This window comes from Polyodon spathula, chromosome 1, assembly GCF_017654505.1.
Source record: "Polyodon spathula isolate WHYD16114869_AA chromosome 1, ASM1765450v1, whole genome shotgun sequence".
Classification (NCBI taxonomy): Eukaryota; Metazoa; Chordata; class Actinopteri; order Acipenseriformes; family Polyodontidae; genus Polyodon; species Polyodon spathula.
In genome coordinates, this window is record NC_054534.1 from 98,603,674 (window position 1) to 98,627,623 (window position 23,950).

Consider the following 23,950-nt stretch of genomic DNA (forward strand, 5'->3'; position numbering starts at 1 on the left):
TAAGATGACGTCTCATGGGGTTAAATGAGCAACAAGTTTCCCACCTGCACGCACCACAAACCAGCAAATGCATCCAATGCTTATTCTAGGAAACTTTATATGAAATTTTTTTATTTAAGTCCATAAGCCCACAAATACTGTGAAATGCCCGTGTGCACCAAAACAACTTTAATAAATTGTGAATGCGTTTTAAAAATAGAAGCAGAGACAGCTATGTTGCAGTGCGTCGTGGGGTATTTTGTCCACCATGGAAAATACAGGCCCATGTAAACTAAGATCGCAGATCAAATTAACTTGATTAAATAGTGAAATAGCAGCCAATTAAAGTAGCATTGCAAATGCATTCTACTTGTATAAACCATAAATTCTAAGTCACATTTGCTTAGAGTACTGAAAGTGTTAAAATATGGTTTACTTTAAGTTTTACAACCCCCCCCCCCCCCGTGATTAATTATTATATATTATTATTATATATTGCTTTTCAGCTATATATAAAAATGTAACAAATGTATCCACGAAACAGTAACAAAAAAACATTTCTGAATTCCTTTGTGCTCAGTCATTTACTGTATTTTCTGCACAGATCTTAATTTTTCCTGTTTTAGCAGCATACCTTAAGACTTCACTATACTTTACACCGCCTTTACAAGTAAAAGAAATTAGTGCTATTGCTTAAAACAGAATAGAGGATTGGGATATACCTTAATTAGCAGAATATCTTATATATATATATAGAATGACACACACATTTTATAAAAAGTGCATACAAGGTGCTGTGAAGTCTTAAGCCTATAAAAGTCTGTTATAAAAGTCATCATTAAAACTAAAGTCACAGACTAGCGATAGGTGGTCTGAAGGATAGTTATAGGATGGCAGCCTATTGGGTCCGATCTGCTCCTCTGTGGGTAAGTCCAGAACGGAGTCCACGCTGAAGGCATGCTGGGAGTACCAGATGTAATCCAGAGTGTGGCAGCTTTCCCCAGACGGGCGGATCTTCCATGTGGTGTAGGGGGGCTCACACTGGCCGTCCTCGCTGAGCAGCTTGTAGGCGCTGTTCAGGTTGAGGCTGGAGGTTGCAAAGTATCTATAGACCTCCTCAGTGGGCTCTGCATTGAAGTCCCCACAAATCAGCAAGGGGATGCCAGTCCCCTCTGTGATGGACTTCAGATTCTTAAGGAGGTCAGAGCCCTGGGAAGAGCGGAACCTCTCCCAGCCACTGCAAGCTTTGAGGTGAGTGACGGCAACACAAAACATCCTCCCTGTCTCCTTGCACCTCAGGGTCTGAGCTATAGCCACCTGGTTGGTCTTCAGCATCATGGCTACCAGACGTATGTTAGTGCTGTCCACCAGCTCAAACCTGTCCTGGTTAAAGAACAAAGCACAGCCATCTGGTCCGTTGTTGTGCTCCACATCCAGGCAGGGCGACCAGGGCTTGGGTAAGAAGCTGGAGTGGTAGCCCATGCTGTTCAGGATAGGCTGGAAGGTATCAAAGTAGTGATCTACCTCCTGCAGGCACAAGATATCTGGCCTGTGCATGAGAATCTCCTCAAGGATGAGGTACTTGCGCTCTGCCCAATTCAAAGCATCCAGTGGACACTGAACAAAATTGTCCTTTCCTTCCCCAAGAGCTGAAAAAGGAGACACACAATGGCAACAGATTTTAAAAAATGACCAGATTTCTATCATGTCCACTGTACTCTGCTCCTTTTGGGGAGTAAATAAATTACACTATTTATATGAACAATACGTCATACATATGGTTAAAAAAAACAAACAAAAAAACATGACCTTGCAAGCGATCTGTATCTGAAATGATTTCTAAAATACAAGGAGGCAGTAGAATGCTTAAAACATAACACTGCTTTCTGACCTTTGTTATTTACTTATGCTTATTCGCTAAACTGGCAACTGATGCCAGAGAGAAATATTTTAGATTACCAAGTAGCTCTAGTTTTTTTTAGTTTTTTTTTCTACAATGAATTTGAAAACTGTCTAATGATACCAACAGAGAAAGAATATAAAATCAACACATCTACAGACCCTGGTTTTATTGATATAATTAGCGCTAAGAGAGACAATGTGCTGAATTATTTCCAGTTCTTTCCAGGTGTACCTTGTGCGAGGATGTTCCATTGCATGACTCTGATTGGCTGGTGGTGGGTGCTGGGCATGTTGTTTCTAGGGAAGGCAAAGGCTCGCTGCACTCTGGCCGGCCGGTTGTGCAGGACTGTCTCGCACTCCTTGAGGAGGTCCTCTGGGTTGATGGGCACCACATGGACAGGCTGCTCGCTGTACTCCTCATGCTGGGGAGCAGGACTGCTGTTTAACGTGTGGGCCAGGGCGCTGTACAGCCTGCTGGTGCTGCTGCCCATGGAACACACTGAGTGAACAGAACAAAACAGAATCCCATTAACAGGCAGAACAGCAACAAGGCATACTCTTAAAAGAAGAAAGAACAGTAAAATCAATCATGTAGGACTGCGTTTATTTTAGCCTTTACTGGATGTGAACACCTACTGTAATTACTGAGAACACAAATGTGCAAAAAACAATATTTGCTGTCATATCTGTAAACAAGACACACAAACAACCTGCATCACAAGATAGTCTCTTAAAAAAAAAAAAAAAAAAAAAAAAAAAAAAGATACTCAAAATGCCAATCTACCATTATTCAGGGCCAGGATTACTTAATATAGATTCCACTGTGTAATGAGATTAGACAGCCAGTAATCCCTGCAGCCAGGTATGTACACACAGGGTGCTAAAAGGGAATCAACAAACTGGATTACAAAATAAGAGGCAGGCTTGGGTAAAAGCTACCCTTCCTGCTTTTACATCCTTTCTAGTACAGGAAACTCATTTAATTTACATTTGTAATTACAATTCTATTTTATATAAATAAAATAAGCATTAAAATAAAATCAAACAGTCCAAAAACATGTTGCAATAGTAGGCTATTTTGCAATCTAATACAGTATTAAAAACTGCATGACAAGACCAAGAAATTGGATTCAATTGTCTATTTTTTGAATCTAACTACATACATATACACACACATACTGAATCACTCAACAACACAGTACAGAAATGTTCATTAATGATCAACAAAATGAGAATACGTTAAATAAAAAAAAAGTAAAACTGGTAAATTCGTATCTCGGAGAAACTGGAGGGGAACGGTAAATTAAAACCAGGCAAAGCTGACAATCATCCAAATAAAGCTGAAGCACTAAAGGATAACATAGAACATCTGTACAGCACTGAAACACGGTTTAAAAAAAACCCAACTGGACTGCTGAACCTCGTCTAATATTATCATCATAAGGTTATCCATTTATTATTTATGGGCCTCTTCAGCGAGTTACAAGAAAACAATTCCATCTTGGGTTTCTGTGATAGTTTATAAATTACTTCACCTCCGGTTATGACAAAGAAAACCTAGATGGAATTCTCTCTCTCTCTCTCTACACATTACCAGTTAAAAGGGCTGGTAGGTGACGTAATCACATACAAAGACATAAGCCCGATATATGCTCCTTACAAAGGAGCCGGCTCTTTTGTACAGCGGTATCGGTGCTATGCTTTAGTGCAGTGGTCCTCAAAGTAATTTTGGCACGGGCATACATATACACACACACAGTACCAGTCATAAGTGAGTACACTTGCTGGGAACTAGGTTTTTTTTTCATAATTGACAATGTTTTACGTTGTATATGTTTCTGTAAATACTTAAATGAAAACATGTTACAATAAACAAAACATAAGGAGTATCAAAGCAATGTTCAAGAAAATTGAAAATAGCCACCCTTTGCCTTAATAACAGTCTCACAAACAAGAGGCATTCGGTTAACAAGTTTCAGCAGGAAACCACCAGACATGTCTTCACAACTCTTCTGCAGCAATTCCCAGAGATGTAGGGCACTTGTGGGTAGATTTGCTTTGACTCTGTCCAGTTCGTCCCATACAAGTTCTATGGGATTCACTTTCCTTCTTTGTCAGATAGATCTTGCACAACTTTGAGGCGTGTTTCGGGTCATTATCTTGCTGAAGAACAAAGGATTGCCCAACTAGCCGTAATCCTGATGGAATGGCATGCCTCTGAAGTATGCTATGATAGCCATGCTGGTTGAGCTTGCCATGGACTTGGTAAAGATCACCAACTCTGTCACCAGCAAAGCAACCCCAGACCATGACACCGCTTCCTCCATGCTTGACAGCGGGAACCACACATGCAGAACTCATGCGCTCACCCTCTCTGCGTCTTACAAATACTCGGCGGTTGGACCCAAATATTTCAAATTTTGACTCATCCGTCCATAAAACTGACTTCCACTCCTCAAATGTCCAGTTTCTGTGTTTTTTGGCCCAGGCAAGTCTCTTCCTATTATTCTGTACTCTTAACAATGGTTTCTTTGGAGTAATTCTTCCAGTTAGACCAGCTTCTCGCAATCTCCTCTGAACAGTTGACATTGAAACATCTGTACTTCTAGTAGCATTTAGCTGAGCTTGTATTTCAGGGGCAGTTAATTGCCGGTTTCGCAGACTTGCGACTCAAATGAACTTGTTCTCTGATTCTGAGGTCAACCTTCACCTGCCTGACCTTGTTCGGTCCTCACGAGTGCCAGTTTCTTCAAATCGTTTAACGGTCTTGGCCACAGCACTTAGACACTTGCAAAGTTCTCTCGATTTGTCTTAGATTGACCTTCATTTCTTAAAGTAATTAGAGACTGTCTTTGCTTAAGTGAGCGTATTTTGCCATTTTCTGCTCCCTTACATTCAGGAATGACAAACTTGTGCCTATGCTACCTATATTTATAGTAATCATGGACCCTCACCTGTTAATAATTAGTGACAAAAGGTTAATTAGGTAACATGCTATTTAACTCAGTGAACTTCTAACAAAGACACTTATACTTAGGCCAGTGTTCTAACACTGTTATACACATTTCAGACTTAACTGACTTGGGCTTCAGACTGAAATCCCCTTGCTTTGGGTGACCATTTCATTGAAATTGACAAGATTTACATCAAATTTAAAAATTACATTTTTTTAATGCAATTCACTTATGATTATCAGCTTATATAAGTACTCATCATATAATTAATTATTAAGTGTTTATAGACAAGGTTATAGGTAAAAGCATAGATAATCATGAAAAACCTGGTTTCAAGCAAGTGTACTCAAACTTTTGACTGGTAGTGTCTATACACACACTATATATATATATATATATATAGATATATATATATATATATATATATATATATATATATATATATATATATATATATATATATTCACACACACCTTCCATCTTCCAGTTTGCTTTGTAAAGTAGTAGGAGTACTGTACATCAACAGCTTCTGACTGACAATGAGTTCTTCTGCCAAATATTAATACTGTCCAGCTCTTCTAATATGCCAACATGTTACCACTGTTCCTAAGCCAGTCTGATATGCGCTAGAACAGTGTTCAAAGCTGGGAGTACTAAAGCAGCAGCTGCACATCCCTACACAAGAAATGTTGAAATGACAGGTCACAGTACTCCACCACATAACAGGAGGTTTCAACAGCTAGAACAGGAAGTACATATATATGGAATTAGACAAGTCAACATCATGTGCTTCAGAAAAAAAAAAACACCACAATTTAATTCAATGGAAAACTACTCTCAAGTTGCAAAATGTCTCAGCTAATCATCAACTGTACCTCAGTCCACCACAGCAGCTGATTCTGCATAGTACTGCAATTCTCTCTGATCCAGTCTTTAAGCAAAATCAACATTAAACACTAATGGTTGCTTCTAACTTGTGTCTTATCAGTATCTATAGATACAAGTAGCTTTTGAGTTAAGGTCAGAGAAAGCCATAACTATATAAGTATGGGTAGTCGGATATGAAAATGTCAGTATTACAAGTGTGAAAGTCACCAAAAGGCTTCTACGTTCAGTGTTTTAGAAGTCAGACTACAGCAACTGCATACATGTTTCGCACTGTTTGGGGCTCATCAGTGCAGTGTAACTGGACTCAGATGAGTGAAAAGCTCAGGAGTGTAAGTAAATACACGTAGCCTTCAAGTTAAGGTGGGAGAAAGCAGTAAATATAGAAAAATGGATTACCAGGATATGCAAATTCCAGCATTACAAGAGCCAATCAAATCGCATAAGTTGCCAAAAAAGACTTCTACATTCACAGCGTTTTAAAAGTCAGAGTACAGCAACTGCAGACATGTTTCGTCCTGTTATATTTTGCGCCGTTATCATATTATAATTAGCTCAAAGAGCATATGAGAGAGAGAGAGAGAGAGAGAGAGAGAGAGAGAGAGAGAGAGAGAGAGAGAGAGAGAGAGAGAGACAGAGATTTAAAAACAAAGCTGTGACTTGGAACCTAAGTTTTAGGTTCTCTTGCAGTTCTCAGGACAGACACTTAACACTAAAATGCCAGGTAGCTGCAAAACCAGTTTAGTATTTTTTTTTTTTTTTGAACTGCAGAACCTCAAATATCCATCAGCATGTTTTCATCTTGTATAGAAAGAGGAACAAAGCACAAAAAGTATTATTGCAGAAAATGCCTAAGACAACAAGTTGTGTAGGTCAGTATCCTGTGGCGTGTCCTCCCAACCCTTTGACAACCTCTAGTGGGGCCAGCAGACATCAGAGGTGTGCGCTGAAAAACATCAGCCCTGACAATCAGGACACTGTCCTAGGAGAACAGAGTCCAAGAACAACCATCTGCTAGGTCAATAAGGGCTGTTTTTCACATGGTGCTTTATTAAACAAACACAAAACCAAATGAGGGTTTTCTTCTATTTCAGTAATATGTTATAACTGTCTTAGTTGCTTTTGCTTCTATACTTCAATGCAGCCTTCCAAAAACATGTAAACATACAATATTAAAGTAGGTAACATCATTGAGCTAGTCATACAAAGACAATGCATATTTATCAATTGACACCATACTGAAGTTTGGAAGGGTGGGGAAAAAAAATAAAAGGGTGCTGTTCTCTCATGAGCAAAACTACAATAAACCCTCTTTACTGCTGCAGCGAGAGACATCTGCTCAAAAGTGTAGTGGCTGAAACACAGAGCTACTCTATCTGAGATTGTGACCACTTGCGTTCCAACCTCAATTTCTCTACAGGAACTATAAATAAAATTTTTCAAGCACAATTCCAAAACACAAGCAAACATTTCTTAAATGCAGAGTTACACTGTCCATGGGAGCCTGTATATAATCTGGTGGTATACTGTACAGTATACAATGTCCTATAATTTAACAGAATGTGTGTACAGTAGTGGCAGGTTGCTTCCACAGTATGATGCTTGTATACACACAAGCATAACCCCACACAAGATATGCCAAATGGTTTAAAAAAACAAAGGGTTTCTCTATACAAGTAATATTATATTCATTTTTTGTGTGACAATTACGTACTAAAAAATTACCGGTAATTGGTAATCATGTTTCTGGCAAACAGTAAGTAATCTTAAGCTAAAAAGGATAGGCATCACCAAAATGTTTTGTTCTCATATACAACGTACTTGTATACAACCTATTGAAATGAGAAGTTAACCTCAGCTTCCTGTGACATGCACTCATCAAATCCTCAAGATGACGCTGTCTCTTAATCCAACATGCATTTTTCTAAAAAGTTACTTCTGACAGCATCCCGTGACATTTATTTATGGCCCACTCACACACTTCTTTATCGTGACTCAGTCTCTCGCATTTTAACGTTCAGCTTACATGGTCACATCCTGGCTCTGCTTCCACAAGTTTTCCATCTCATTTGCTACCCCTTGTGTTTTTCTGAGATAAAATGATACAGGCAGGATGACGGTCACTCAAAACTAAAATCTGGGCAAACCTTACATTCTAGGCAACAGCTCCCAAATGGGGCTTGCATAGTATATGCTTTGATATACTGTGCAGATTTTCAGGTTCAATTTAGGATTTGTAAAAACTGGTTTTAATTTATTTTTTTCTGCATACGCACCATTGTCAGATTTTTTTTTTTTTATCATACTCTTAAATATAACATGAGATGCTTCACATTTTAACTATTAAAAAATGATTAATACATCATTTAAAAAGGTACCTGTCAGTTTCTATCCATATCTTATTTTAATTGTACGTAAACCCAATTTGAAAAATTCCTAACGTAGTTATATGATCTTGACATTTAAAGAAACAAAAAAGTAAGCTGAACCCTATTTCCCTGGCATTTACAAAATCAACTCATCAATTCTGAACACCAATGTCAGAACATGCTGCTCACTTCTAACCCTTATTCTCCAGCAGGAACAATGTAATTCTCTTTCTATGGGACAAAGGATTTGCCACTTAAATACCCCCCCCCCCCCCCCCCCCCCCCCCCCCTTTTCAATATATAGGGAACTTCTTGCAACATCAATCTCCATGATATGGTGCTGCCTAAAGACATCTTTCAGTGCAGCCTCTGCCTTGTGTTGTCACATGCTTTCCCATAGCTAAAAAAACCCAGTTGTCTTGACTATTAATAGTAGGAACAGGATACAGCCCACACCCAAGCAGTGTGCTCTTGAGTCAGAAGCAGGACGGAAGGTCAATTACACCGAAACTCGTAAATCACACACACACAAAAAAAGTAGTTTTAATATGACGGGAAAGGGATCAGCTAAATTGAACAGTTAAACGTAATTGTGTAAATGGTGTTTAGTTCCCAAATAAGATTCAGTACAGTAGCCTGTTGTATATTTTAGTTTTACTAATAAGCATATTGATGATCTTCAGCAAGTGCCCACCTGAAGAAAACACATTTGAAACATGCCTGATCGGTACGAAAAACCTGCTTTCTAAAAGGCTTCCCTATATTCAAAATAAACAAAATCGGCTAATTTCAGCCCAGTGTACAAGCAAAACACTATACTACATTATCACATTCAGTACAATCCCATTAAAACGTGCAGAAGCTGAAAGACAGATTTTTCTAACAATATTACAGTAATGCCTTACAGATATTTATGGCCTAGAGTCTATCTAAACTGCACTAAGCAACTCAAAGTCTTTTAAATCTAACTGGAGTCGTTATCTACAATTCAACCAAAGATAGCGATGTTAATAAAAACACCAAACCCTTATCAAAAGCATTCAGTAGGCCATTTCACATAGTTAGAGGCATTCATGCTTCCTTACTTGCCAGTAACAAATCACAAGATCTTACTGCTCCACTTGATGCTTATCCTCTACAGTACACGCCTTTAAAAATCTAAATTGTGTACCTAACCTTGCTTTTGGGAGACACACCCTCTGTGCTGCAGCATGTAACAGAAACATGAAGTACAACGCAATGCTCACTGGTGTTATTGCTCAATAACGTACAAGGTTAATAGTATGACAAAGCTAAAGTATACCACCTAATGGCGAGCACTGGAATAAGTTAAATAGAAAGAGGAATGTGTGATCTGTATGAGCTGAACATGGGATCTGTCCTCTGGAAACAAAATCTCAATGATCTGAAATAGTTGTTTCTTTAGTCAAGCCTGATTAACATCCTTAGAGTTATAACACTTCATTTTCAAAATACGATGCAGCCAATAAAATATATAACATTTTAAAATCAAATCCCTCTTCTCCCCTTCATAACACTAGTACAGACTATAGTACTGCACTACACATTTTTGGAGACAAAGTATTGCGAAGGATCTGATTTTACTGAAGCATACTGTACAGTATGACCGGAAGAAATTCTACAGCAGGCATAAGCCATTTTTCAAAAGGGATGACTACTGTATATATTTTTTTAAAGAACAGATTCATAAAACTTTGCTGTATCCTTACCAAGCACTTGCGTATTATTCTGGTAGCATCCTGGTAAAGCATAGAATTGTACAGTATATGAAATTATTCTTGGTTGGTAAACAAAGTTGTATTACATATGTGCCCTGGATCACTGTTAACAAGATCTGGACTTACATAAGTGGTTGGTATTTTTCTAATGGGGTCACACCTAAATCACTGTGCAAAAAGATGTTAAATTCCCGGCATACAAAAAAATAAAAAATAAATAAAAATCACTCGACATAAGTCTGTACAAGTCTTACGCAATTTCTGTTGACAGATTATCCAGGTATAACTCAGTCACCGACACAAGTTGGCCCCTTCTGTTACTCACCCGTCTCATGTGCACATCCACTATGTAGGTCTCAACAGTTTTAAAAGAAACACGTTACACAAATGAGTGTAATGTTTGCTATCACTAACTTTTTTTCATGATCTCCGTGACATGTACCCATTGCCGTGCAATATGTAGTTCCCCCGTTAATTAATTTCTGAAAGAATAGTGTAAATACACATTTTTAATCATCACTTGCCTTATTGATGCACTACCTGTTACCCTGCAGTTAGAAATCTGGTGGACTGTTTAGTTTGCTTCCGGTAAATGATTGAACACACTGCATAGAGCTGCACAATTTCTTTAAAATGTCTTCAACGAGAAAGATACCAGCTGCATTGCATTTGGGAAATTTCTGTAAAGATCGCTCTGGCCAGTACATGAAGGGGACATGTCGCATGTCTTATTTTTTACATATGTTTTTTTTTATATATATATATTTCACCGACGGTGAAAATAGAATGTCTTTATAAGGTGGACAAACTCAAAGCATAAAATACAGGACACTTGTTTAAAAGCCTACAACTTACTGTGTGATCTTGGAAAATCAATTCACTTCCTCGTGTCAGACTCACCTATTGTACAGTAGCTGCACAACTGACAAGAACTCACTGGAAACAAGTACTGTAGCTGTATTTATCTTTTTTGCTCCAAAAGATTTGAAAACTAAAACAATCATATTTCAGTTCCATATAAATTAACCTCTATACATGCTATATACAGAAGTTCTGTGAGCGTAATACCCCCCCACCCCAAAACAAAAAAATATAAATAAAAAATGAGTTACTAACACTACTGCAGAACCTCAAATATCCATCAGCATGTTTCCATCTTATATAGAAAGAGGAACATAAAACACAAAATGTATTATTGTAGAAAACGCCTGAGACAACAAGTTGTGTAGGTCAGTATCCTGTGGCGTGTCCTCCCAACCCTTTGACAACCTCTAGTGGGGCCAGCAGACATCAGAGGTGTGCGCTGAAAAACATCAGCCCTGACAATCAGGACACTGTCCTAGAGAACAGAGTCCAAGAACAACTATCTGCTAGGTCAATAGGGGCTGTTTTTCACATGGTGCCTTATTAACCAACACAAAACCAAATGAGGGTTTTCTTCTATTTCAGTAATATGTTATAACTGTCTTAGTTGCTTTTGCTTCTATACTTCAATGCGGCCTTCCAAAAACATGTAAACATATAATATTAAAGTAGGTAACTTCACCGAGTCATAGAAATACAATGCAGATTTCTGAATTGACACCGTAGTTTGGAATGGTGGGGAAAAAACAAAATAAGAGGGTGCTCTGTTCTCATGAAAACAACAATAAATCCTCTTTACTGCTGCAGCACACTTGCTGCTCAAAAGTGTAGTGGCTGAAACACAGAGCTACTCTGTCTGAAATTGTGACCACTTTAGTCTGAAAGAACTGAAACTAAAATAAAAATATAAATTATTTCAGTTTCAGAAAAATTAACCATTAGATTTACTTTGTGCCATTGTTTTTTCAAGACAAAATACAATGACATTGTAAAGAATGTAAGCGCGAACAAAGTGTAATATATAGAAATCTTCCTAGTTAAAAAAATCAAGTTATTTCATCTTTTTAGAACTTGCATAACGAATCAGACTGGAAAGATGTAATGAAGTGCCTGCAGGGATTCAAACACTGAAAACACAGATTGGCTGATCTGTTTTTTAATGTAGAAGGTGTCATAGGCACCGCCCATCAGAGAAAATGACTCCTACAGTACAAATGACCACAGGGTTAACAGTGAGATGCTTCTTCTGGCTCTAAAATAAATAAGGCCAATAGTATAGAAACGCATTACTTTACACTTGCAGTATCTGGGATTGCCAGTATGAAAAAAAAAAAATATTTTTTATATATATTTGCACATGCATCAAGTAATTGGCTTGAGTGATGAAAATGATTTTAAAAAACAAAACATCATATCTTTGCTTTGGCAAAGTAGGTCAATTTGTAGGAAAATGAATATTTTTTTCCTTCATGTTAGTATCTTGTCTTTGCTTAACACTTGTACAGTCAATAAGTATTTGTAGCAGCTATATGTAAACAAAATATATAATCGTTTTTACTTTCACTTATTTTCTTAACTGAATAATGTTAAATATGGCCGAGTCTGCAGTACATAGTGGAAATTTAAATGCCCCATGGGAAGACTAGTGTTACCTCCAGGGTGCAGAGGCTTCGGGCATTTCCTCGTGTCAGTCCACCTCTCCCTCTCTATCACACACATATATACATAAAATAAACGAATCCCATTTCTTCAAATGAAACAAAGTTCCCGATTTAGGTGGTCTTCAAATTGGACTGGTTCCTTGCGATGTAGAAGTATGAAAAACATTCTTTTAATATGAAGACATTTACTGGGATGGTAAAATATATATTTTTAATATAAAAATATAATTATACAGTAAGTGCATTTCACGTTTGCATTTCTGGAGATAAAAAAAAACAAAAAAAAACGTATAACGCAGCAAACAGCTTACTACTTGTAATATCTACACCAACGCTAACAATAGCGTATGCTGTGACTAATAACTTAAGTTGTAGTGCTGCTGACTCACCTGTTCTTGAGCACATCGGCACAGGCAAAGGAGGTTTTCGGTTGGTAGCCGTGACTGCAGTCGCTGCTTCGCTGGTGGTTAAACTTTCCATACAAACTGTATGGCAGAACACAGCAGCCGGTGGGGCAGAAAGCTTTAACCCGACCGCTCTTCTCACAGGTGACCCTGCCCCCAATGAAGAGGAACAAAGTACCGGGATATCTCTCTGTAGCAAGGTCGAAAACTGTCGGACTGGACGCCGATACATAACGCGAGCTGACCTAACTGCAAGCAATCAACTGTATCACGTTGTACTAGTATATAAAATCAACTGTATCACGTTGTACTAGTATATAAAATCAACTGTATCACGTTGTACTAGTATATAAAATCAACTGTATCACGTTGTACTAGTATATAAAATCAACTGTATCACGTTGTACTAGTATATAAAATCAACTGTATCACGTTGTACTAGTATATAAAATCAACTGTATCACGTTGTACTAGTATATATCTTACTCTATGTATATTAGGCAGACGTTTATTTCAACACTAGGGATATTGTAGAGAACAGTAAATACATCCACGTACCTAATATACTATTATTACATTAAACCTACAAGTACAATACGTTTAAAACCATATTAAAACGCAGCACTCCGTTGTCTTCCACTCACCTGAATTTTCCAATTCATTCTTTCACTTGTCACCCGGTGAAAATGTTACATCAGTTTAGTGTTGACGTCAATTAGAAGCTACCATGTTTTTCTAGAGGGGGGTTATAGCTGGAAAAAAATACTACATTCTTTTATTGTGGTATAATTATTCAAACCTGATACCAAATGAATACTCTCGTTTACTTTACATGTTGCTTTAATCGTAAGATATGATAACATGGGCAATTTAAAACTAAACACTGCTTTTTCAAAAGTGTGTACACCCTTTATTGGAAATGAATGGCCACGTGTGAGTTTTTCGGAAAATGGGCAGAAACTGTTCGTCAGACAGAGACCGCTTCAATGGAATTAAAGAGTACCGCCCTCCATTGACGTCATTTTCACAGTGGCAACTGCACAAAAATGTATTGTATAATCGGACATAGCCATAAATAGAAATGCGTTGTATAACCACGGATTGAAAGGGTTGTAAATACAGATCGCATTATAAGTGTGTTTGTAATTATGCGACATTTAAAAAACAGTCTGTAAGTTCCAAACAAACGCCACCTAACAGTAAAAAACTTTGATCGAATTTCCAATGTGTTTTTCATAGAGCCTGCTGTTCAACGTATGCAGTCACGTTTTGTGTTGACCCCACTGGTAACTACTAGTTACTGTTTAATTAAATGTAATAAAGATTGTCCTGTATTGCTTCTTTGGTTACGTTTGTATTGTATTTGCCTTTATTTACTCCAATGTGACTAAAACTTTCTTTCTCATCTCTCCCCACAAGGCTGTGTTATCTTCTTAAGGTCTATAATTACAGCACTGTACATTCCATTAACTGTCTTCCCTCTAAAATTACAACGTCGGCAGGGTTACCCTGTTCCTCCATTACAAGAGGACGGTTCAGACTAACTGGCATGGCAGGACTACACTTACTACAGTGCTTTGGGATGCGAGTTGAAAAGCCTGAACAGTCATATTTCTGAAGTCATTTTCCCTTGGTTGTCTAAACGGGTATGCACATGAATGTAAAGCTTAACAACCCTTCAATAATTGAGAGTAAATATATACAATGTTTTAAAATAGGAAAAAAAAATATGAGGGGTGGTGTAGCACATTACTTAATGATCATTTTGAAAATCAATAGAATATTCATGTAGTAATATAATTTGATAGAAGCCCACAATAATTGATCATCAAGTGTATTTGTTTTGTAACCATTTTTACTCTATTACTGATAATTTTATAATTTGTTCAGCATTATAGGAACAAATGTTATGACAACAAATTTTACATCTAATTAAGAGTGAATACAGTGATGAAAACAGTGATTAAAAAGGGTTATACTATGTAGACTTAAGGTATTTACCAAAAAAACAAACAAAAAAAGTGTACTGAAGCCTTATCACCAGAAAAACAAATGCATGCCTGTATTTAGCTCTCTACAACGTAATTTGATATACTGTAGTATCTAGATTATTTATGGAAAAGATATTGCTTTCTCAGCTATGTAACAGTGTTTATGAATTATACAACTGAACATTTAAAATGCAAGTCCCTGAACTGTGTCCAACTCATATTTGTAAACAAGAAAACTTAGCTCGGAGCTCAACTGGTTTGCAATGCAGTGCTTGTTTTAATACAACAAAAGCTTTTTTTTTTTTACCTTGTGTACAAACAGTAAATATACACATGCATAATTAAAACAAAGTCCTTCACAAAGCACTCTGAAACTAGACCATGTTTACTGAACATTTTCAAAATTAATAAACAGCAACACACACAAAATAAAAAACCTTAATATATTCCTACAAAACATAATAATGGAGTTGGGTTCTCACCCGTAAGCAACATAGAAAATTAAATTGGAGCTCAATATCAGTGTTGCTGACATTGCAGTGCAATTGCACACAATTAAACTTGAGGGTTATACCCAAGATGCATAACCCAAGGGCTGCAAATACATTATTAACAGCTCAGTGTCTTAGCAACATATACTAATAGCATTTTACAATACAATGTGTTTACTTGAACTATTTCAATTCTGGGTGAAATTACCATGTTTCCAAATATATTTTATAGGGAATTCTTATGCCTCCTATTTCAGTGATGTAGCCAGGATTTTGTTGAAGGGGTGAATGGAGATTTTTTGCTGATGGTTAATAACACTGCTGTAGTGTGGATGCTTTATTAAGGCACTTGAGCATGTCTTCTACATTTTGTAGAAGAGGTTGTGCTGCCACATCTCTGAATTTAGCCATTGGGGAGCAAAGTGAACTTGATGATTTTCAGGTCCTTCTGTTTCAAGCTCATTCTCCTCTTCAGCCACTATTTCCTTTTGTTTCTGATCTACTAGTCAAGTAAACTCCTCATCAGCTGCAGCTATTTATTGTAGTTGGGCATGATAGGCCATAGCTTTTTGAAGGCTATCCCTACAAGCATGGAAGGCTTCCATGCAGGAATGGCACCCTTCAGGATGAAGGTTTGTTCTGTCTTTCCATGGCTTGAAAAGTAGGAGGATAGCATAGAATTAGTTCTCTGGGTAGTCTTGTACACTAATGGTAATGACTAATTAACTAGGGCGTGCTTCTCTTTTTGATGTATCCCAAGGGAAACATTTTAGGCTTCTCTGTCACCACATCATGCCATGCAATGAAATCTTAAAGCGCACGTCTTGCTGAGCCTCCAGACATTTTGGGTAGAATGAATCAATCCAGAAAGGAAAGGAGATCTTGGTTGAGTCAGGATTTTCTTTTGCTAGCATGTCAATGTGTTCCTTGGATTTCAGCCGACAGCTGGAAACCTTTGATACATCAATCCACTTGATGGTTGTCTGTGGATCTGTGCCACAAAGAGGTAAGCCTAGGAGTTTGTCTGCTGCTTCAAGTGCACCACATTCTCTGTTGGACAAGTTGCGAAGTGCAACATTTCACAATCTGCTGGCCAGAGACTTGTTTGAGTTGATGTCATTCATGATGCCAGGGCTCTTCCCAGGTTTTGAGAGATATTTTGTAATGTAGCAGTTGAGGGCTGTAGATTGTTCACCAATGAACTAAATATCCATAATGCCTTACCAAGCTAGCAAAATGACTGGATTGTAGTCATTGGTTCTGACTTCTACACTACTCTGTGATAGATTATAGAGTCTGCCATGAGTTTGAGTGCTTTCCGGCCAGCAATGACCTCAGCCACAACTCAGAGAGTCTCTAAGTACAGGTGCTATCAGGTCATTTGGAATGGTAGAGGTGACATGTTGATGAATGTACTGTGCAATTTGTGAGTTGGGGGGGGGGAAACACCAATAAGTGGTGCAACTTCCACCCAAAGAAGCATGTGGAAGTGCTACATTGCACGACCCTGGTACTCTCTGCGCTAAAAGTAATGTATAACTTTCCGCAGAGGGCCATTTGGGGATGTGATAAAATTCAAGATTTCAAGAAACTTATTGTGCATGAACGGAGGTGCACGGACATGATCTCGTGCGACAAGTTCACTGATGGGCATGTTTGCAAACCCTGGTCCATTCACCTCCTTTATGTATGGTCTCTGGTCAGTCCAGGTTCTTTGTTTTAAAATCTAATTAAAACAAATATATTACCACCAAGATACACACTGTATAGGCCTATTCTCAAAGCAGCATGGCTAAATATGTAAAAGTTAATAATTGAAATAAGTAGGAAACTATTGCTAATTCATTTATTTTTGATCAAAAGAGCCACCTTCACAACGTTAGGAATCTGTCATCTACCTAACACAGCCTACACTATATAACAAGGAGTTTCATTATTTATTTTTTTAACCAACAGTGGATAATAGATTGCTGAGTTTGTTGTGCCCACGTATCAGGTGGTGTCTGGAATGATCAGAATGGAATTAAAACTGCGGGTGGAGGTGTGAAAATATAACTTCTCTTATGCAATTATTTAAATAGCGGTTAATAAAATCGGTCATAACAGTGCGTCTCAGCTGCCTTACAGAAAAGTGAAAGGGGAACACACCGGGCCAGCATGGTGTGCTTTAATGGAATCAAAGATGAAAAGATCTGCTAGGAGAGGATAGTAGTGAGTAGCTGGTGAGCGCAGCGACCAAGGAATTTTTTTAATTTATTTATTGAAAAGGCGAGTAAAGCGAGGTGGGAATTATTTATGACGATCGCAGCGAGATGGGAATTTAAGGCGTGCAAAACTGCTGGCATCAATAAATTAAAAGTAAATGAGCTCATTTTTACAGTTTAATTTACTATTTGTTATTTTAAACAAGTAAAACCAGCGGCGTAGTGGTAAATAAGAAAAGTAGGTAAGCGCCCATTTGGTGGAGTTGAACAAATCGATTGAACAGATAAACATGCACCGATACATTGTTATTGTTCCTCAGCCAACAAGAGCCCCACCATACAGTTATTTCCACTCTCGGGTGCTGTTCACATGAAAAATCACAGACCCGACGGTGCGCTTAACGGGAACAATTCTGTGAGCGTCCTTTTCCTGCTAGGATATAAGCAACTAGCACCGCCATGCAGGTGCAGTGTGCCTAACAACGAATATTAACAGGACATAAACAACCAATCACAGAACACACACAAGCTGTCCAGTGGCCACGCCCCCCTGCTCGCGCCACAGTTCTGACTGAGGACGCTGTGTGCGTAGCGGATCGAGCCAATTGTATATGGAGCGGGCGCGCGGTGCAGTTCGTCTAGAGGACATTTCCTGCCCGCTCCTTTAAAACGCTGAAGAATTGAGCACGGTTTTATTTTTCTTAAATAGATGTTCCACATGGATTTTAGACAAAGTTACATATATATGTAAAAAGTGACAAATACAGATGCAGTCACTTTAAAGTATTTGCATTTGAGAATATATTCAATGTGATTGTGTGTAAATACCTCCAATGTTTTGATTCAAACACAGGCTCCCTTGATAAAGATATGTACAACATACCGAAACGTTGGGCTGCTGGCTTCAAACACATATATATATATATATATATATATATATATATATATATATATATATATATATATATATATATATATATATATATATAATTAGCGTGCAAGGGGAAGGCAGCAGCAACCGGCTCTTTTGTACAGCGGTATCGGCGCTATGCTTTAGCGTGAGAGGTCCCGCACCCGTCCTCCGCCTGTGTGTGGATTGCCTCGCCCTGTGCGATGCGCCTGCCTACGGGAACAGAGGGACTAATATATATAGCCCCGTCGACTCTCTCATATGTGTTCGTGCTACTTTGCGCTCCCTATCAGATATTCGGACACAAATAAGCCCTGTATGAAGCTAATTTGATACGAATCATATGCACAGTTTGAAACGTACGCATTCTTTCAGCACCAAACAATAATAACGAGAGTGTCTTTGAATTGAATTAGAGAACTTCTATAAACACTGTAAGCTTTTTTCTTTGCTGGTCATAGCTGGGTATTTATTTTTTTAAACTTTGGTCAAGGCATGCGATTATAATAAGGACAATTGAATGTTATTCCTTTCCGAATGTACATTACAACTTTTCTTCTGCTATCGGCAATACGATGGGGAAAAAAGCTAGTTTAATTATATATCTTTAATACCATGTGAGCGGAGAGTGCCTATTTTGTCTGGGGGAGCAGAGCGGGAATCACAAGGAGTGGGCGGAGCAAAGAAAGAGCAGAATTGTCACTGCTTCGCTCTGCTTACGTTCTCTGAACACAACACATACGCTCGCTGTTAAAATATATTGTCTAACACAGGATTTGCACATCACAGGAGAGTGGAAATGCGTAAACTCTGTCTGTATCCATTATATACTGCCCAAATTCAAAGTGGGTAAACGCCGTTTACCTGGTTATACCCTCATACACCACTGAATAAAACTCCAATGGAAAGTTTACAGTACCTGGTATTGCCAGGCAATCTCCCACCCAAGTACCAGGCCTAAAAATTATTTTATTTCTTAGCAGACACCCTTATCCAGGTCAACTTATAATTGACTTTTTTTAACATAGTTACTCATTTATATAGTTGGGTTACCAATCACGAGCAAAGTACTCCAACCACTAATCCACATACCTGAAGCAACACTAATCTCTTTTTTACTTTTTTGTGTAAAAAAAAAAAAAACTTGTACTTTTTGTGAACTGCTCTGGATAAAAGCACCAGCCAAATCAATTAATATGACATTTTTCTGGCCTGCTAATTATTAATTTATTTACACATTTATAATAAACATTAATTTCTACATTTAAAAATATTTTTCAAAATTATTTATTCCTCTATGCATTTTTAAATCATTATCTATTTCTACCAATAAATTATTTATTTTTAATTAAAACGAGGAACTACAATTAATCAAAGATTTAGACAAGGAAGCTACATGCCACTCTTGTGAACAATTCTATTCTATGGTATCCAACAAACAGGAAACTAGATATTTTCAAACAGGAAATAGAGCATTTCTAGAATCAAGCAGAACCTTAATTTTTCAGCAAAAGCTGATCAGGCATGGATGTAAGCTTAAAAAACTAACGCATTTCAACAACTGCCCAGTGGCGGGGCAGGCTAAGGCCGTGTGCTCTTCAAGGACGTCATGTTGCAAGTTCAAACAACGTAAATTGTTTTGTGCAATATGTGCCGTTTTAAAACAAATAAATTATTTAATGTAAATGGTGTGGATATCAAATTGCTTGCATTCCCTGGTTTATTTTGACACTGACCAACATGTGGAATCACATGATTGGTAGATGTCCAGTTATTAGGCTTTTCTGTTTGAAAAGTCACTACACACTCAAAAAAGCAAAACTGAAGAGGAACAATTGTACCTTAGTTTGACAACTTACATCTCATTGTGTATAACAGTTATTTACATTTTTGTATAGTGTCTCAGTAGTTTCCAACAAGTTTTTCTAACTTGTATAAGTAACTGCGGTTCCTCTCAATGTACATTGGTTTTAAACATTTAATTTGTATATTTGTGTTATAAATGTACATTGGTTTTAAACATTTACTTTGTATAGCTGTGTTATAAATGTATGTTGGTTTTAAACATTTACTTTGTATATTTGTTTAATATCAAAATGTTTGTACTCACCTTGTTTGGCATGGTCACAATGACCTCCATTTTGTAACAGGAAGTGAAGAAACCACAATTTTAGGTGAGGAAGCCTTTAGTACCCTGCTTCAGGGCTGACTTCCTTAAATTAGGGAAGCACCAAGTATGCAAAGCAGGAGGGGGTTACTTTTTAATTATAATGTGTATATATAATAGAATTTTACAGGACAGTGTCTAATATGATTTATGTATTTATTAGGCTAGTTAATAAAGAGACTTAGACCCCCAGAGGTGGTTTAATCCAGGGAGGGTCTTAGACTATATATGCTGGCAGCTTTGCTTCATTGGAGATAAAATAAGGATAGGTACCTTACTTTGGTATATTGCATAGTGAGGGATTTGCATAGGTTAGCATGCTATATGTTTTTGTTTTGTTAGGTTATATACAGTTGGAAGTTCTTTTAAATAGTTTGATCTGTTTGTTAAATAAATCTTGCACATTTAGACCAAAACCAGTTGTCTATACCTTCCTTCCTGCTGGAACATCACAATCTGTGGGTCACACTATCACAGTATCGTTACACCCCTAACCACTACAGAGCAAGTAACTCTTTTTTTTGTCTTTACAAAGAAAGTCATTCACCTGTTCCACAGAGTACTGGTGATGTGACAGCACAACATGTGATGCGGTGGAATTCTAACAAGAAAGTGACTGTCCAGCAAATCATTCTTGCCACCTCTTGTAGGCCTGCATTATAGTACTGCACAGTGATAAGGGGAGCATTGAAGGTGACAGAGAGGGTAACAAAGGGTAGGGCACATCCGTTTAAAACCTTGGGGGATACATGTTATTATGACCTGGTTACGCTTAGTGATCTGTTAAGGTGACAAGACCCTGCTGAAAAAAAGCAATTTTCTTGAATTTCATGGGGAAGATGATTGGGATAGAAAACATGGAAGCAGCGTTCCAGTGAAAGGTCAAACATATTAAAGTCTGACAGCATCCCCCACTGGGGAAGAGTCAGGGAGAGTAGGGGGTAGCTTGCTACACTTAGCTCAGCTCCACCAGCCATCCCATCTCCTCATTGTAGGGGATAATAAACCAGTAGGTGTCACTGTGGAGCTTCCAATTACCATCGACCAAGTGCTAAAGTGGTATAGATTTTTGAGGTACTTAAATGCAGCTTTCTTTGAATTCTATCACAAAATATCGTCCCACTGTACATTTTATTATATGCTGCCATCACTGATGAAGACATTAGCAGAACACTTTTGTCTACTTAGCATTGCTGGAATGAGGTAACAAAGCTATGATACTTCAAAACAAGTTGATCCAGTCCTTCCTCTATCATACTGTTGTCCCTAGCAGTGTGACCAAACCATTATAGGCCAGATTAACAACTGTAATCTTCAGTGCAGTCTGGCTCTGGGGTCTATGACATGGGATTCAAGAGAGATGTCACTCTTGAAGTGCTTGTTACGGACATCTTTTCACACACACACACACACACAAATATATATATATATATATATATATATATATATATATATATATATATATATATATATATATATATATATATATTGTGTGTGTGTGTGTGTGTCAGTGCTTGGATATTCTGGACTGTGATTGGTTAAAACCTCATCGTAGGAGCAAAATAGATTTAACTATTGCCCTCACATCCAGAGTTGCCAAGTCAGCAGTTGGAATTTGAAAGTCGTGGGTTGGAATTTGCATAAACGGCCATACTCTAACATGGGTTGTGCTTGTTTTGGGCTTGTTTGTGCTTGTTTTGAAGAAATAGGTCACTATTTTTCTTTCAGAAATCTGGCAAGATAAAATGGCTGAATGAAAAAACTGTTGAACGGTGATTCTGTGACCTAACAGAAAATTAATTACAACACTTTGAATGCATTACATAGGCCTATGTGTTTATTTTTTTCAGAGGTATTTATGATTTTATACCTTATTAGTAAACTGTTTGTTATCTTCTATAAACAACAGCTGTGAAAGAAATGCAACCCCCCCTTAAAATGGAAAAGACTATATCCCTTGAGTCAACAATGAATCAGCTGACGGATACCGTGAGAAATCTGGGTACAGTAGATGAAGACAGTACAGAAGTTTGGGTAGTAAACGCAGCTTGTGTTATTATTATTTGTGTATTTAGTAGACACCTTTATCCAAGGCGACTTACATGGGCAATTGCAACGAACTTGCAGAGTTAGTACGGAGCTATGATACTTGATATATATTACTAGTTATATATATATATAATATATATATATATATATATATATATATATATATATATATATATATATTAGCTCAAAGAGCCAGCTGCCCAACGTTTCGATATGTTGTACATATCTTTCTCAAGGGAGCCTGTGTTTGAATCAAAACATTGGAGGTATTTATAGGTGTTTGACGGCATGACAACTACTTGTTATTGTTTATATTCAAATCCATGATTTATTCCTACATGATGTAATGGTGTTCTATATGTGACATCACTTTTACTTATATCTTTAAATCTATATTAATTCTAATTAACATTATTTTATATAAACTTATATTTATATTATCATGCAATGCTGGCTCTGAGGATCAGCCTTGATATGGTCTCCCCAGCGCATCAGCATGCACAACTTTTGAATTAATTTTGTTTATTTAATTATTTTTAACTTTTATATATATTTTATTGGAATTAATTAGTTCATTCTTTTCTGTTGAGTCCCGCTGGCATAATTGTGTTCAGTCTATTTATCCATTTACTTTCTTTTATTCTTCTATATGTCGCATTGTCTAATTTTACTTGTTCTAATACTACAAACTTTATATCATGTCCTTGACTGGTGAAGTGCTGTACTATTGGTTCATTCATTTTTTTATTTCTAATTAATGAAAGGTGGTTCTGAATTATTTTATATAAAGTTGTTCCAGTCTCTCCAACATATTTTATTTCATCACATTTTTCACAGGCTATTCCATAAACAACATTGCTATTTTTACAGTAGGTATTAGTTTTTAGTGGATATGTGGTGTTCTTATGTTTAATTATATTTCTACTTTTGTCTATGTATTTACAAATTTTACATGTACTAGTGCAAGTATTTGTAGAACCTATTCTGTCAATTATTCTTTTATGTTTACTGTGAACTAGAATATCGCCTAAATTAGCTTCTCTTTTGAATGCTACAACTGGGGCCTTAAGAAACACTTTTTTCAATTTTTCTGAATTATTTAGAATACGCAGGTATTTCCAAACTATCTTAGAAATATTGAGCAAAAGTTTAGAGTACGTCATTACTAATGGGACTCTCTTGACCTTTTTATCTCTATTTTTATAATCTTTAGTAGATCATCTCTTTTTAGTTTATCCACTTTTCTTAACTCTGTCTCTATAATTCTTTGTATCCTCATTTTATAAGATTCTTTGTTTTCTTTAGAGCATATTCTTCGTATTCTTATTCCTAGCCCCTTTGGGATTGCCCTTTTAGTGTGTATTGGATGTGCAGAGAACAT

General features: G+C 37.2%; 1 protein-coding gene across 5 annotated transcripts; it reads right to left on the reverse strand.

The window, feature by feature from the left end:
- Positions 1–714: 714 nt before the first annotated feature.
- LOC121325246 (nocturnin-like) lies at positions 715–13,597 on the reverse strand. Of its 5 annotated transcripts, XM_041267654.1 has the most exons (4): positions 13,048–13,395; positions 12,743–13,015; positions 2,114–2,380; positions 715–1,628 (listed from the first exon to the last, which is right to left on the reverse strand). In XM_041267654.1, the coding sequence occupies exons 2-4, from the start codon at positions 12,987–12,989 to the stop codon at positions 790–792; spliced, it is 1,353 nt and encodes a 450-aa protein (XP_041123588.1). In that variant the 5' UTR covers positions 12,990–13,015; positions 13,048–13,395; the 3' UTR covers positions 715–789. The 5 variants fall into 5 exon arrangements, with proteins under 5 accessions (XP_041123588.1, XP_041123582.1, XP_041123596.1 ...); XM_041267648.1 differs by having other exon boundaries at positions 716–1,628; positions 12,743–13,394; XM_041267662.1 differs by lacking the exons at positions 12,743–13,015; positions 13,048–13,395 and adding an exon at positions 5,309–5,330 and having other exon boundaries at positions 717–1,628.
- Positions 13,598–23,950: the final 10,353 nt, after the last annotated feature.

Coding starts and splice junctions, on each gene's coding strand:
- LOC121325246 (XM_041267654.1), bottom strand. CDS start 12,989: ATGTATCGGCGTCCAGTCCGACAGTTTTCGACCTTGCTACAGAGAGAT. Junction 2,381..12,742: donor GCCGATGTGCTCAAGAACAG/GTGAGTCAGCAG, acceptor CTGTTCACTCAG/TGTGTTCCATGGGCAGCAGC. Junction 1,629..2,113: donor ATGGAACATCCTCGCACAAG/GTACACCTGGAA, acceptor CTCCTTTTTCAG/CTCTTGGGGAAGGAAAGGAC.